Genomic DNA, 14,027 nt, shown 5'->3' with positions numbered 1-14,027 from the left:
CCTTGTGCAGCGGCGTTTTTATAAGCCGGCTGCGTGATAATTACACCCAGTGGGATGGTAGTGATGTGGGAGCAAAGGGGTGGTGTGGGTAGAGGTGACCCCGACTTGGGCCTCAGGGTTGATGGTGGTGGTGGTGGGGGCAGAGGAGGAGGAGGAGGAGGAGGGGACAGGGAGGTGGAGGTAAGGAGGAATGGGTGGCAGTGGTAGAAGGGATGGTTGGGCCTCATTAGCAGGCAGACTAATTGGGAGGAAAAGGGCCCTCACATGCTCTGTCTGACCTCCCAGCCAGCAGGGGAGAAAGCAGGGGTGGGAGAGGGGTGTGTGTGTGTGTGTGTGTGTGTGTGTGTGTGTGTGTAGAGGGGGAGGTGGCGGTGCTATCTGGAGCGAGATTCCTTAAGTTAAAGAACCATAACTCCTCATAACTCCTCCAATCCCGAAACGTACCATGAAGTCAGAAGCCTCCGGAAAACAAAAAGGATAACGTGCATGTGTGTGTGTGTGTGTGTGTGTGTGTGTGGTGCCCTGGCCGGGACACCGAACCCTGCACCACTGCAGAGGTTTACACCAGGTGTCACACTTCATTTAAATAACCCTCATGGCTTATCCGCGCTCACAAATATAGCAGCACAACAGCCTCTTTCCTGCTGCACTTCCAGAGCAGTTGTGCTTCACACACATAAAAACAAGGAGGCCGAGGGGACGAAAGCCCAGAGGGGGTATATTAAATAACGCTTCAAAAACCCCTCAGTAAATAACATCAAACAGAAGTCAGCCTCTTTGACTGGAGTGAGCATAATGGTTAGGTTAGCAAGTGTAAGTTTACAAAACAGCAGGCCTAGGCTGACACCCATGGTGTCTATTAGTCTGATTGTAAGCACACCCTGTAGGAAGAGGCCGCTGTGTGCTGTCCCTGTCATGACACCAGTGCCATTTTTATTATAACACATATTGTGCTGTATTTATTCCGATATTTCACAGAGCATTTAGAGCGGTGGCTTATTTTATAGCCTCTTCTTTGCGTGTATACTGTATCACTGCTGGCAATGTATCTGCTGCAGTCAGCCTCCTAACTATGTGTGTTTGAGATTAACTGCTGCAAGTGTGCACAGTAAAAAACTGTCCATGCTTAAGTGTGTGTGTGAGTTATATATTAAAGAGTATAGTCTGTGTAAGCTTGCACAAGGTGTTGTGCACACGCTGCCCAGGCTCCGGTGGCTCGGAGGAAGTGCGACTGCATGATGGAATTTGTGGCGCTCGGGATCTGGTTTATTTTCCACCTTGGATTCCTGTCCTACCTGCAGGATTTTCCCAGGTTCTGGCTTCAATTAGGCTGGGAAGCTGGGAGCAGAGGGGGGGTTAGGAGGGTGGGAGAAGGAGTGGGGGCGGCTGTAGAGTGGGGAAGGGCTACAGAGCTGGAGTCTGTCACACACAACTCAGCACATCTGGGGATATGGAAAGAAGGAGAGGCGATGAAGGTGGAGAGATGGAAGCAGGAGACAAAATGTTGGAAAAAGGTGCGAAAAGGCCGCGAGCTTCGGTGTGGAATACAAACATGTTTGAAAGACGGTGCAATTTTAAAAAGCTTAAGATGAAATAATTGTGTTTTGCCAAAAAAAAGGAATTTGTAACAAATCTCCCACAAAGACGTCTCTGATTCCCAGGGTATTCTATGTATCTCTCCAAAGAGAATCATATAGCCAAGAAGAGGCTGTCAGAATAATCCCAGGGGGTCTGACCCTCCAAATGGCAACCTCATCTGACAAATGAGTGGGAAACACTCTGTAATCAAAGACCAATCACATAATTGGTCTATTTTGCCACTAGCTCAACCATCTCCTGTGAGATTAGTTGTTCAGAGGAGAAACTCGATACTCTGGGAAGTTAAACAGATGTTCAGGAAAACAAACTCATCTCTCCAGAACAAGAACGCATCAGCAAAATAACATGTTCTAATTTAAGAGCGCAAAAAAACTCCACATACGTCTCTCCGCACGGGAACCCCGCTCGGTCGGATTTGTTAACGCAGAGCCGAGGTACAGGGTGAAGTTCTCATTAAGGAAACAGCGAGCCGTGTCAGACTGGCATCACAAGCCGTGGCGGAGGGGGGGAAGCAGCACATTGAAGTGCACCCGTCTTTATCAGCCTTAACATGCTGCATATACAAGGCCCAGCACACAGACAGGACCTCACACAGGAATTTGCTACATAGTGTAAGCATGCACGGGTAAAAACGTCCATGGCTCCTCACAGTCCTGCTCTGTTTAAAGATTCCAAGTCAAGAAGCAATAACCGAAGCAGAGAGCCATTTCTCTTCATCCATTTATAGTGCACAGTTCACTTTAAACTTGGCCTCGGCTCAGTCATGACATCAGCCGCTTTAGGCGTGAGAAAACGTTGTTTTATAAGCTGAGGCGACTGGCTCTAAACTTTTTTTTCTTCTTTTCTTTCTTCCCCCCTCTTTTGGTGTTTAGTTTAGCCGCACAGAGGCACAAAGGCGAGGGCCTGTATCTGCTGATACTCTGATCAACACTGACAACGTGAGAAATGACACATTTCCGCCGCATAGTTGCATTTCACAGGGCCATCGTCACGGAGCACTTAGGAGGGGAGAAATGAAACATCAGGGGGATTAAAGTTGGAAGGAAGTGGATTCTTTGGAGGGGTCCCATGTTCCCCTCGCTGTTGGAGGAGAGCGTAGCCCCCTATATTTTATGACACGGTCTCACATACTGCGGCCTGGGAGCGATTCGCAGTTTGAAAGTGGGTCAGTGCGAGCTGGAAGGAACCGTTGATTGTGTTCACCGTTTGAGCCAAAAAGGAGAACGAGGTGCGTTCACACGGAAAATGTGTGAGAAGGGGTCTTATAGGAGCGCAATGTGTGGGTGAATGAAGATCCATACGTTCCTCTGGACCTGCAGCTCACCGCACAAGATGCTCAAACACACACAGGGGACATCATGAGGCTGGAACACATTTTGGTTTGTTAATCACCATGGCACCGTGCTGCTCCACCTTCAGCAACATTACACATACTGTCTCATTGTTGGCCTGTCCTCATCTACTCCGCGTAGAGACGGGGCAGATGAAAGTAATTATCTGCAAGTTGGGCCTTCTCTCTCATATCAGATGGTTAATTAGCCCATTTGCTTTCAGCCCTGTAACATCCAGAGACGCTGCTCTTTCAACTGGCGGGGAGGCGGAGACGTTGTAAAAACTGCTTTTAACTGAACAACATCACTTTCTCCAGAGGTTGTTTACAAGATGCCGGCTCGGAGCAGCACCATTATACACTGTGTATAGTCAATAAACGTTTAGCAGCATTATAAAGCAGGTTTAAGGATCTAGTATCTCTGTGCTGCTATGTGACATCAGCCATCGCTGCTGGCAGATACGTTGTTTTGCTCGTGTTGTGGCTCTATCGGTTTTGGAATATCTTAGCAACTATTGGACGTGTTGTCATGAGACTTGGTTTAGACATTCACAGTCCCCAAAGGCTGAAACCAAATGACTTGGCTCAGTCCTCCACTTTTTATCTAGCCTCTCCAGCAAGTCAAATGTTTTATTTATGCTGTCAGATATCTTAATACAATCTGGATGAAGCCATAAAAAGATTTCAAAGATGAATCCTAACAACTGAGGTGATCCTCTCTTGCAACAAGGGCTGTGACAAGAGCTTCACTTTCATGGAGTTAAATGATAAATAAAAACGACTACTGGATGGATCGCCACTGAACTTTCTACAAACAGTCATGGTGTCGTCAGGATGAACTGAAATGACTTCGGTCAAGTTTTATTTCTTCATCTGGAATAATCATGAGTTACAAATGTCTCCTGCAAAGCTACTGACACTCCCACCAGCCTCAGCTGTACTGTGGGCTTAGCGTTAATTAGCACATTTTAGCATGTTCACACGCTGATAACACTGCAAACATAATATCTGCTGAATATCAGATGCAGATGTCTGCGTATAAATCAACACTATCCCCGAGAACAGTGTAACAGAGACACTAGATTGGCTGCAGACTCTTTCACTCATTCTCCCTGTCCTCTGTTTAGCAGACATTCAGTAGTTATGGCTGCACTGAGCAGTTGAATAGAGATTTCAGACACTTACTTATCGTCAACAGTTTGTGTCAATGCTGACAGCTGCAGAGCAGTTCAACTGTAATTTTCAGAGCCACAAACTGCGACGCATTACATGCTACCGACACTGCTCCTCTCATTCCATTGTGTAATTGTGTAGTTGAGGGAACTATGCAGTGGATAAATTTACACATCCAGAAATTGGACACTCAAATAAAATGGCAGACAGTAAATGTGGTGAACTGTAAAGTAAATAGGGAGTGATTCTGGGCACAGGCTAAGTCGTGTTCTTGAGCAGAAAACAGTTATATTTCTGCTTCAAACTTCAAACATACATACAAATAGTCCGACAGAATAATTATAACAACATAATGAAAACTGATACATACACACCATAAATTACGGCCTCAAATGTTGCAATGAAGTTGCACTCTGGCAACAAAAATATAATACTGTAAACTTCACTAAGGGTGAATTTTATTGCAGAACTATTGTATTATATTGCATCATGTCATAAGGCGTTCCTGTTATTTTCTGCACCCCACTAGAGTGATGATTTGTAGTAAAAATATTAGTCTAATCTGATTTCTGTCCAAATAGAAAAAAAAGCACAGCCATGAGTCATAAACAGTTTTACTGCACATGAAATATGCAATCAAGCGCAGTCAGTCTTTTGTCAGAAGTTAATCCAGCCCATTGAAGTGGAGATCTAAAGGGAAGTTGGAGTTCAAGCAGAAATGTGCTCGACTCCTCTGTATGGTCATCAGATATGGGATTAAAAGCTCCCATGTGAATAGTCAATCTGCATAAATATGAGGCGTTCATGTAAACAGAATCTAAACCCCCCGAATGTCCACACATGGAGACCACGCCGTCGGTGCAGCAGGGGAGCCAATAGGAAGTGAGTATTAGATTTCCGAAGGCGTCTGATTTGACTGTGTCTATGTTTCTGTGGGATTGTTTGAATGTCTGCAGCAACAATGAGCTCTGTCACTTCACCAAACTATGTTTTCTTGCAAAATCTCATCAAAAGCCCATCAGCAAACCAACCCACATGGCAAACAGTCTGCAGCTCTGTTCGCCATCACATGGCTCCAAATGTTTGTTCCTGTCAAAGCAGGAAGTTTTGGAGGGCTTATTACTTTATAATGTGTGTGTATGTGTGTACATGCTAAAGATTAGATTAGATTAGATTAGATTTATTACCACCTTTTGTTTTTGACTGAACATTGTACTGTAGCTGCGACTCTAAGGTTTTTTTTTTTTTTTTAGAAAACACACAAAACAGTTTAAGACTGTTTTGTGTGTTTTCTATGTATTTGCATTTTGGCTTCTTTTATGGCTCAGTATAGTTGAAGTGTTTTATTTGATGTGTTACTGAAACTCTGTGCTATGTGATTCTTTTTTTTTTATATATTTTTCCATCCTGACTGATCTTGGCTCTGTAAAACTCTTTGTGACTCATGTCTGTGAAAAGTGCTGTATGAATAAACTTATTTACGTATTAACTTTTGTAGTTTTGGTCAACAAGGCCACTAATAGTCAGACAATAATGCGGATTTTAAGCAACCCCCCAGGTAAGACTAATTTATATGGAAGAAAAGGTTAAAAGCAAACGGAAAATGATTATTGATCCATTATGTATTAAAGGATTTTCGTGTGGGTAAAGGGATTTTTACTGCAAAACACAGACAGGATGCCAAAAGCTATAAAAATGTGACCCACATTTTTATTACCTGGAATTATCTAATAATGTCTGGGGGGGGGTTGAAGGAGAAGGGGAGTAAAAAAATCTAACAAACCTGCTCCTCTTGCTTACAGCAGGAGTCGTGCATGCGTTAATACAGCACAAAAGTATTTGGGAAAATTAGAGCGACTCAACCCACAACCCAGTGTGTTATTTTCTGGAGGGTCTCTGGTTGTCGGGGGGTGGGGGGACTGGAGGTAGGGGCACAGTTGCTCTTTAGATCTCCCAGGTTGTTTAAACAGGAGAGAAGGTTTGTAATCCACAGAGACAGGCCTGCAGCACTTAGAAGCTCCTGCACAAAGACAAACTCACACAAACACACTTCGCAGCGAGAAGACAGTGTGTGTGTACGTGCGTGCATGTGTGTGTGTGTGTGTGTGTGTGTGTGTGTGTGTGTGTGTGTGCGTGCGGTGTAGGTGGGCAATCCAGTGTGTTGACAGCCAGCAAGTGCAACCACCAGGAACCAGGAAATACAGAGAGATCTGTGGGCTGATACATCCACTGACTTTGAGCCTACGTACAACCATCTCTGTACTCAGTCAGCCAGCCCACTTTAAAAGGTGGTTTCCATGGTGATAGCAGCAGCAGCAAAAAAAAAAAAAAGGTGGGGGTGGGGGGGGGCTTTGGCCTTGGTGACGGCTGGGACTGCAATGGAGGACATAATTCTTATACATCACAGCCCCTATCACCCTCAGAAAATGTGTCCTTGTCTGGACGCAGCATCAGTGCGTTTGTGTGCAATTTCTGTTGTTTGTGTCTTGAGGCCGTGCAGATGAGACTCAAACATAAAGTCTATTCATAACACAGTCAAAGAATTTTGTTGTGCTACAAAATAGCTCAGGTTTTAACCTTGAGCACAGGTGTCTGGTGGATTTTTTTCTCCGGCATGAGAGAGAAAAGGTGCGTTACAGTACAAAGCTTCCTCGTTTCACATCTTCACTTGTCTTGTGTTGACCCCCACCCTCCCTCCTCAAGAGCTGCAGAGTGAGACCTCCAACAACCTAGAAATCAATGTGAACCTGTGAACCAGGAGGGAGAACTAACAGGCAGGTGAAGCCGTACATCCCCAGAGAGGAGGGGGCATCGTATGTGCACAGATGAACTGTTTAAACCTACAGCACACACCATAAAAGACACAGTTAAATACAGAGGTAAAACAAGCACACACACACACACACACACACACACACGAGAAACACACTCAGCTTACCTGGTTGATGTGTTTGAGTTTGTCTATGATCTGGCTGATTATTGGCTCAGGGGGCTTGTTGCTCTTGGACTCAGAGCTGGGGTGCAGTCGCTTCAGGCCTGGTCCAGGAAACCTGAAAAAAAAAAAACAGACAAACACTGGATCAGTTCTTTAGATGTTGGATCTAAAAGTTTCACTGACTCAAAAAGCCCCAGTGAACGCCTCATGAGCAGAAGACATCATGAACTGACCACCGCTCCTTGGCCCCAGACAAGGCGTTTATCACCATCTAGTGTTGATACGATGAATGACAGCACTTCTGGTTTTCAGTTTAAGGGTCGTTCTGCAGAGCTGGAAAGTTCATTAGTAATTCAACCCTAACCAGAGGACTTACTTCTCCCTCACTGGAGACGTAAGGTCTATAAAGTTAAATAGGGATTAACATTTTTTTTTACATTTGATGTTTAAAGATAGTTTAATGTTTTAATAAAAGTTATGGAGACTGCAGACTTCTCTTGTGCAGAATGAAAGTATTTTTGGACTGTGTTCAGACTGTGGAAGTGTTACCTTAATCAAGACCATTAAGAACTTTTAACGTCGCAGGAATAATATATAAAATGTAACTCACAGACATGTGTTTTAGATCGACACAGAGAAGCGGTTACATGTTAGTATAAAATGTTTTACAAGGATGAGTTTTACCAGGAGGAGACAACATCTTCAAAGGAGTTCAGCTATTATGCATAAGTCTGGCTGGGGATTAATTTCATGCACATTAAACCGGGTGATTAGTGGCTTTTTAATCATATCTGGTGTTAATGAGAGGACATTAGCAGAGATGTACTTTGGTCCTGCTTTAGCACTGCGGGTATATTTAGGTATGGAGCAGCCTCAGGCAGGTGCTTACATGTCTGCGTGTAACTGAGGAAACGCAGCTCTGTTGACACCTGTGTATGTTGTCATGAGGAGGAGCTGCGGAGTCTGAACCGTAGATCTCCCTCCAGTCGTCGTCTTTCATGTCGAAACTTTCCTGCAGGTGTTTCTTTACTTCTGGTACTGGTGGTGATTAACCCCTTCCCCACCACGCCACTGCTGCAGCCCCGAGGAGACTAAGTGCTTCTGCACGCACGAGGCTAAAGTGTGTTTGGATTAAGAGTGGCCGGGGAACTGATGATATATATCTTCCCCAGACATCTCGCTGATATGAGCAGTGGTGAGGGCAAAGGTCACACTGTAGCGTAAATGCCATCTGCTATACTGCAGCAAAGGTTGGGCAGATGAAGGACAAACGGGCCGCAGTGGGGAGAAATGATTCTCAGAGAAAAGGTTAGTAAGAGAGAAAAGGGCCTTGAAAAAAATACCTGTTGGTGTTGCTCTGTGTGTGTGTGTGTGTGTGTGTGTGTGTGTGTGTGTGTGTGTGTGTGTGATGAGGTCATTCTCTATTCTCATTTCTATGACACAGCCCTGAGCACCCACACGCACACACACACCTGACACATGTGCACCCACACACACCTTTTAGCCACCGCCTCCATTCATCAGTCGTTCATTCTCCCCTAAGTCTGACTTTTCATTAAACTCAAATTACATTTCCCCTGTTATTTATTCTTCCTATTAGCCATGATCTCACCCCCCTCTCCGCTGCTAATTATCACATTAATAATGGAAAGAGATGTGTGATCTATTAAAGAGAGGAACAGAGGAAATATGGGTCGAGGAAGGAGGATTAGGGGAGAGAGATTTGGAGTGTGGATAAGGAGCTGAGGCAGGTTTCGCGTTTCATGTGACAGAGGCCGGATAATTTTCAACCGAGACATAATTCAGCATGTATATCACCATTAAACAGTTTTTTTCTCTGCAGACGTCTCACTTGTCAGCTCTCAATCTACTGCGCCATCGTTTCGCCGTCACTGTTTGCTGATCAGGTCAGTTACCTCCACTGATAACCTAATCTAATCTAACACCAATTATTACGCCATTAGGTTCAGGCTGAATGAAAGGATAAACAGCGGACGGGGGGAGAGAGGCAGAGTCCAGGTGTTGAAAGAATACATAATGGGATGTGAGTCTTTTCACACCTCCACACACAGGGTCACAGGGGGAGTATGTGGTGAGTAAACACCGTTCATATATCCTCTGGCTAACTGAGTGTCATGTGAGGTGCAACACACATAAAATCTAATTTAGATAATATTGTGAAAAGGCTTGTTAGGGACTGTCTGAGAATACCACAATAACACAGGAGCAAGTCAAAACTAAATTAAATTAGCATAGCTTATCTAATTGTTTACATCAAATTATACATATTTAAAGGAACTGGGATGTTTCATTTTAATTCAGTAAAACCCTAAATTTACTGTTATCTAGATTATATCAAACCGTTACTTCAAAGCACTTCTTTAATCATCGAGATCACTTAAAGTGCATTTTAATTACCAAATACAAATGAATACAGTTATTTACTCATTCACCCACGTACGTCACATTCACCGGAGGCAGTTTGGAGTTGAGTGTCCTGCTCAAGGACACTTTGACAGGGGGAGGCCGGGATCCAACCACCGACCTTCTGATCAGCCGATGACCTGCTCCACCTCCCGAGGCACAGCCACAGCCGACTGAGTGTGGCTGCTCAGGTTGCATATAAATACTTTTCTGACGTGACAGCACAACACATACAACCATTTAGTATTTTCTGGTAGAACTTTAGTCTCTATGATGGAAGTGTTCATCTTTTAATGGCTCATTGAACACCCTTTCAGCACGTTTACATTTATCTTAATCAAAAATACTTCAAAAATATTAATAAGTAAACGAAATTCTTCATATAAAAAAGCTATCCTTTGTAAATGGAAACATGTTTTTAGTGTTATTATCTATGTTATTAATTTGTGTCATTTTCCAGATAAATAAAAATAAAAGGCTGCCCCCTGCTTTCCCCTAAAATAAGACTTTCCTCTCTTCAGGTGAAAGAAGAATAACTGAATCCTCCCTCCTCTCTCTATTAAATGTTTGTACAGCTCCTAAATGAAACGTTCACAGTTGACACAGGATCTAATCTTTTATCAGCTATCACACGCACACTAGTTTACACTGTCATTAAATCCAAAAGGAGGAATGGAGTTGTTACGTTCTGAGCCGACACGGCAGCACATCTATTATCACAGTTATCAGTGTAAGGCTCTTTGATGTGGTGAAAAGTGTTGTTCCTCTGATCTTGGCTCCAGGTGGGATGGTAAATATGTCTGATAAAAAAAAAAAAAGCGCCACATTTAGCTCCAAAGATCACTCCTCGAGTATCGGAGACATTCAGTACCCGACCCCCCCGGTGCTTATCCCCTGCAACCACCAAATCTAATTTTATCTGCATGAGACAATATGAGAATGAATGCCACGTTTGGCTGGAGAAGGTCCTATCTGGGGGGATAATGGAAGATGATCCAGAACAAATCTCCGGGGTGAAAATGTACCCGGAGTGAATTTGCAGGCATATGCCCTCACAGATGACATGGAGAATTGTTTGCCGCGAGACATTGTAATCTCTCCATCATTTCATCTCCCTCTGCTGCCTCCCTCCACCTCCCTATCACAGTTTGGTCCAGCTTGTAATCATCCCCCCAGGACAGCTCTGCCCCCTTTTGCCAACCTGATGTCCCCTTCTCAGATCCAGTCTCCTTTCCATCTACGTGACGGACGCACTTGGCAGCTTAAATAAAGCGCTGAATTTATTCACCGTCTTCCTCGGAAACAAGAGGGTGACGCATTAACCTGCAGCACATCTCGTCTGGAATTTGTGCCCCTGCATTGATTAAAGTCCACACACAATTTACTGAGCTAAAAAAGGAAAATGGATGATATCTGTAACTTATCTTAGCCAAATTGAAATTGGGGCCGGCTGACGGTGCAGGCTGGGGGAAGCAAGAAGTTATGATGTGTACAGCCAAAGGACAGGGGTGAAGTGAAATATTGCGAAAACCAAATGAGGTTCTGCAGGGTGCACAGGAGACGCTGGATGAAGGAGGGGAGAACGATCGAAACTGCAATTAACTAAGCGAGAAGAAGGTGACAGCACGCCTGACATTAATAACATCCCATAGAGCCAAAGTCAAGATTTACACTCACACTCGGTGGGAGAGGGGCGCTCTCATGTGAAGCTCATCAGCTCTAGGCAAACTTACCCTTCAACTCACCTACACTCTCCTAGACGTGCTGCTGGAGCGCTGGGAATTCAGGAATCAGGGCAGGCTGTTTGTAGAACCGATCATTTAGAAAGCCAATAAACCTGAGCAGACGCTGTCTGCAGGCTGCAGGGTGTGCTAGAGGGTGGATTTGTCAGCTGTGAATTCAGGCAAATTGAAACACAGATTTACCTGTCTGTCATCTCCTGCCCGTTCCAGCAGAGGGAGTGGTTCGCCGGAGCGGGCTCACGGCTGCACAGTGCCTCCCCGAGACCGCTGTAGAAGGAGCTGAAGCCCCTCAGGTTGGAAATGAACTCCCTAGAGAGGGCAAAGAGAAAGGAAAAAACGTTCGACAGAGCGAGAAAGTAACTTGACTCTGACATTCGTCAGCGGGGACGAGAGCTGAATTTGTGGCACGGAAGAAGAAGGAAAAGAAGCAAATTGAGACAGACGAATAAGAGGAGGCAAATTTAGCAGCAACAGTGCAAAGTCAGTGCGGTCCCCCGGAGAGGCAGAGAGTTAGAATAAGCAGTGTCTCTGTTTCTAATTGACATTAATCTGGTCATTGTGCAGCTGAGGCCAGCGGCCCCTCTGGGCACCATTACACTGTTCATTTAAGCCTGTTACTACATCAGGGGTGTTAAAAACACTCGAGTGGAGAAAGAGTTTCACCAGGAAACCAGATGAAACCTGCCCACTGTGTCGGCGACTTTATAACTGACACTGCAGACCCGAGTGTGAGCTGCTTCATCAGCGGGAAGCGTCTCAGTGCGGATTGCCGCGGCTGATTTCCTCACCTGCGGAGACCAGCCAGAGTCTCATCAGCGTCTGGGGATGGGGGCTGCGCGTTGCGGGCCGCAGAGGCAGCGGGAGGCTGGGGGGGAGGAGATCCCACCGAACGAGCGGCCCGCTGAGGAGTGTGTCCACACGTCCCGCTCACCTGCAAAGTACAGAGGGGAGAGGAGAAAAAATGAGAATCCAGAAGCGAGCGAGTCAATTCACTTCCCCAAACCTCTTCACCCCACTTATGTTCCACTGCCCCCGCTTCCCGGCCCCGAGCCTGTTTACTCAAACTCTTAATAGCAGTGACAGTGCAGACGGTGAGGACCTGTCAGCAGCCACACTGCCGGCCTTCTTCAGCTGAGCCCCTCTGCAAATTGTCATCTGTTTGCGTTTGTTTATTTTTGGGAGGGATGAAAGCGAGGGGATTTGCATAGCAAACAACTCATTCTATCCTCTGCCAGCCATTTCCGCCTTGTTCGAATTTGTAATCATAACACTCCAAAACCACGAGCGTGAAAATAAGGCCTCTCGTTTGCCTCCTCTATCCCCATATAAATGCCATTGTGTTTCCACACGGGGCGACATAACAATAATAAATAAGAAGTCCCTCTCTGTCTCTCAGAGATAATGGACCTGGCACATTCTTTTCAGGTGCAATAAAAATGCAAATGGCTGCTAATGTTTAGCTTGTGGTTTAATGATTTGCCGGTGGTTTAATTTCCCTGGAGGATACTGGCCCAGGCTTAATTCTGCCATGTAATGTTAACAGCTAATTGTGCCCAGCTCCCCTTTAAGTGAATAGGCTGGCACCACTGCTGCTGAATACTGATGGGACCTGATAGAGCAGCACTGGACATCTTTATCTGCTGGTAACTGAGGCCGCAGGCGCACACACACACACACACACACACACACACACACACACACACACACACACACAGACATACACACACACACACAGTATTTCTTGCGAAACAAAAATGAATCATTTCATGTTATTATTCATTTGAACATAATGTACCTAAGCCCATTAACATGATAAACATGCGCTCATACATAATAAAGTCACAGCAAACACACACACACACACACACACACACACAAACAGACACACACACACGCACACTTATTTCATGCAGTGCTGACACACAGAAATGCTGATCAGCTGTTAGAACAGAATCATCAGGGTTAATCAATACAGCCTTTTCATCCAAGGATACACAAACAGCAAAAGCCACAACACAGGCACCTTAGTTTTCTAACACACACACACACACACACACACACACACACACACTTACATGCACGCACACGCGCACACGCACACACAACACACACACAAAATCCAGTCACAGATGGCTGAGTTTTCCTGCACCAGGCATTCACTAATACCCAACATCCCTGAGTAGCCATCTCCACTAATACTCCTCTCCTGTGCACTTGGGGGAAACACACAGACAGACAGACAGACGCACACACACACACACACACACACACACACACACACACACACACACTCAGTCCTCAGCTCATTGTCTCCGCCACCCCATTGTCTCCCTTCACATCTTCCTCTTGTGTAATTCTCTGGTTCTCCTGCGCCTGCAGCGAGTGCCGGTGCTCCCACAGGCCATGATTAATGTGATTGGAGCTGCGTTCCTCTTTTTGTTTGTGCGTTCCCGGGAAGCCGTAGGGGAGTTGTGGCACAAGGGAGAGACTGATTCAGCGCGCAGCCTCCCCTCCGCACACCCCCCACGGACGATTGTTTCTGGATTCTTCAAGGAAGGGGCTCATTAGTGGGGTATTAATATCACCCAGGGCTGGACTAACACAACCAACAGGAGAGTGTGCAGATAAAGCCTGTCTCAGCGTGAGAGCTCGGAAAATATCTGCACACTTTTATCTGCACTGAGCAGCCCTGCCTCACTCACAGAGAGGGCTGCTGACAGCCGGTAATACGACACACACACTTACACTCACATAAACCTTATGGGCCGCGCGTCCGTGCTCTGGCACACCTGCATCTCGGGTTGCAGGTGGATCTCTGCTTGTG

General features: G+C 45.5%; 1 protein-coding gene across 1 annotated transcript in view; it reads right to left on the bottom strand.

Moving 5' to 3' along the window:
• gpc3 (glypican 3) overlaps positions 1 to 14,027 on the bottom strand; it is a 110,783-nt gene that overhangs the window by 22,900 nt on the left and 73,856 nt on the right. Inside the window, exons 4-6 of the mRNA XM_085788461.1 lie at positions 11,992 to 12,134; positions 11,387 to 11,512; positions 7,041 to 7,152 (exon numbers count right to left, since the gene is read on the bottom strand). Coding sequence (XP_085644587.1) covers positions 7,041 to 7,152; positions 11,387 to 11,512; positions 11,992 to 12,134 — 381 coding nt within the window. The remainder of the gene's footprint in view (positions 1 to 7,040; positions 7,153 to 11,386; positions 11,513 to 11,991; positions 12,135 to 14,027) is intronic.

The sequence above is a fragment of the Trachurus japonicus genome, chromosome 10 (genome assembly GCF_045865225.1).
Source record: "Trachurus japonicus isolate A0001 chromosome 10, Traja_1.0".
NCBI lineage: Eukaryota > Metazoa > Chordata > Actinopteri > Carangiformes > Carangidae > Trachurus > Trachurus japonicus.
This window is presented reverse-complemented; position numbering and strand designations above follow the sequence as displayed.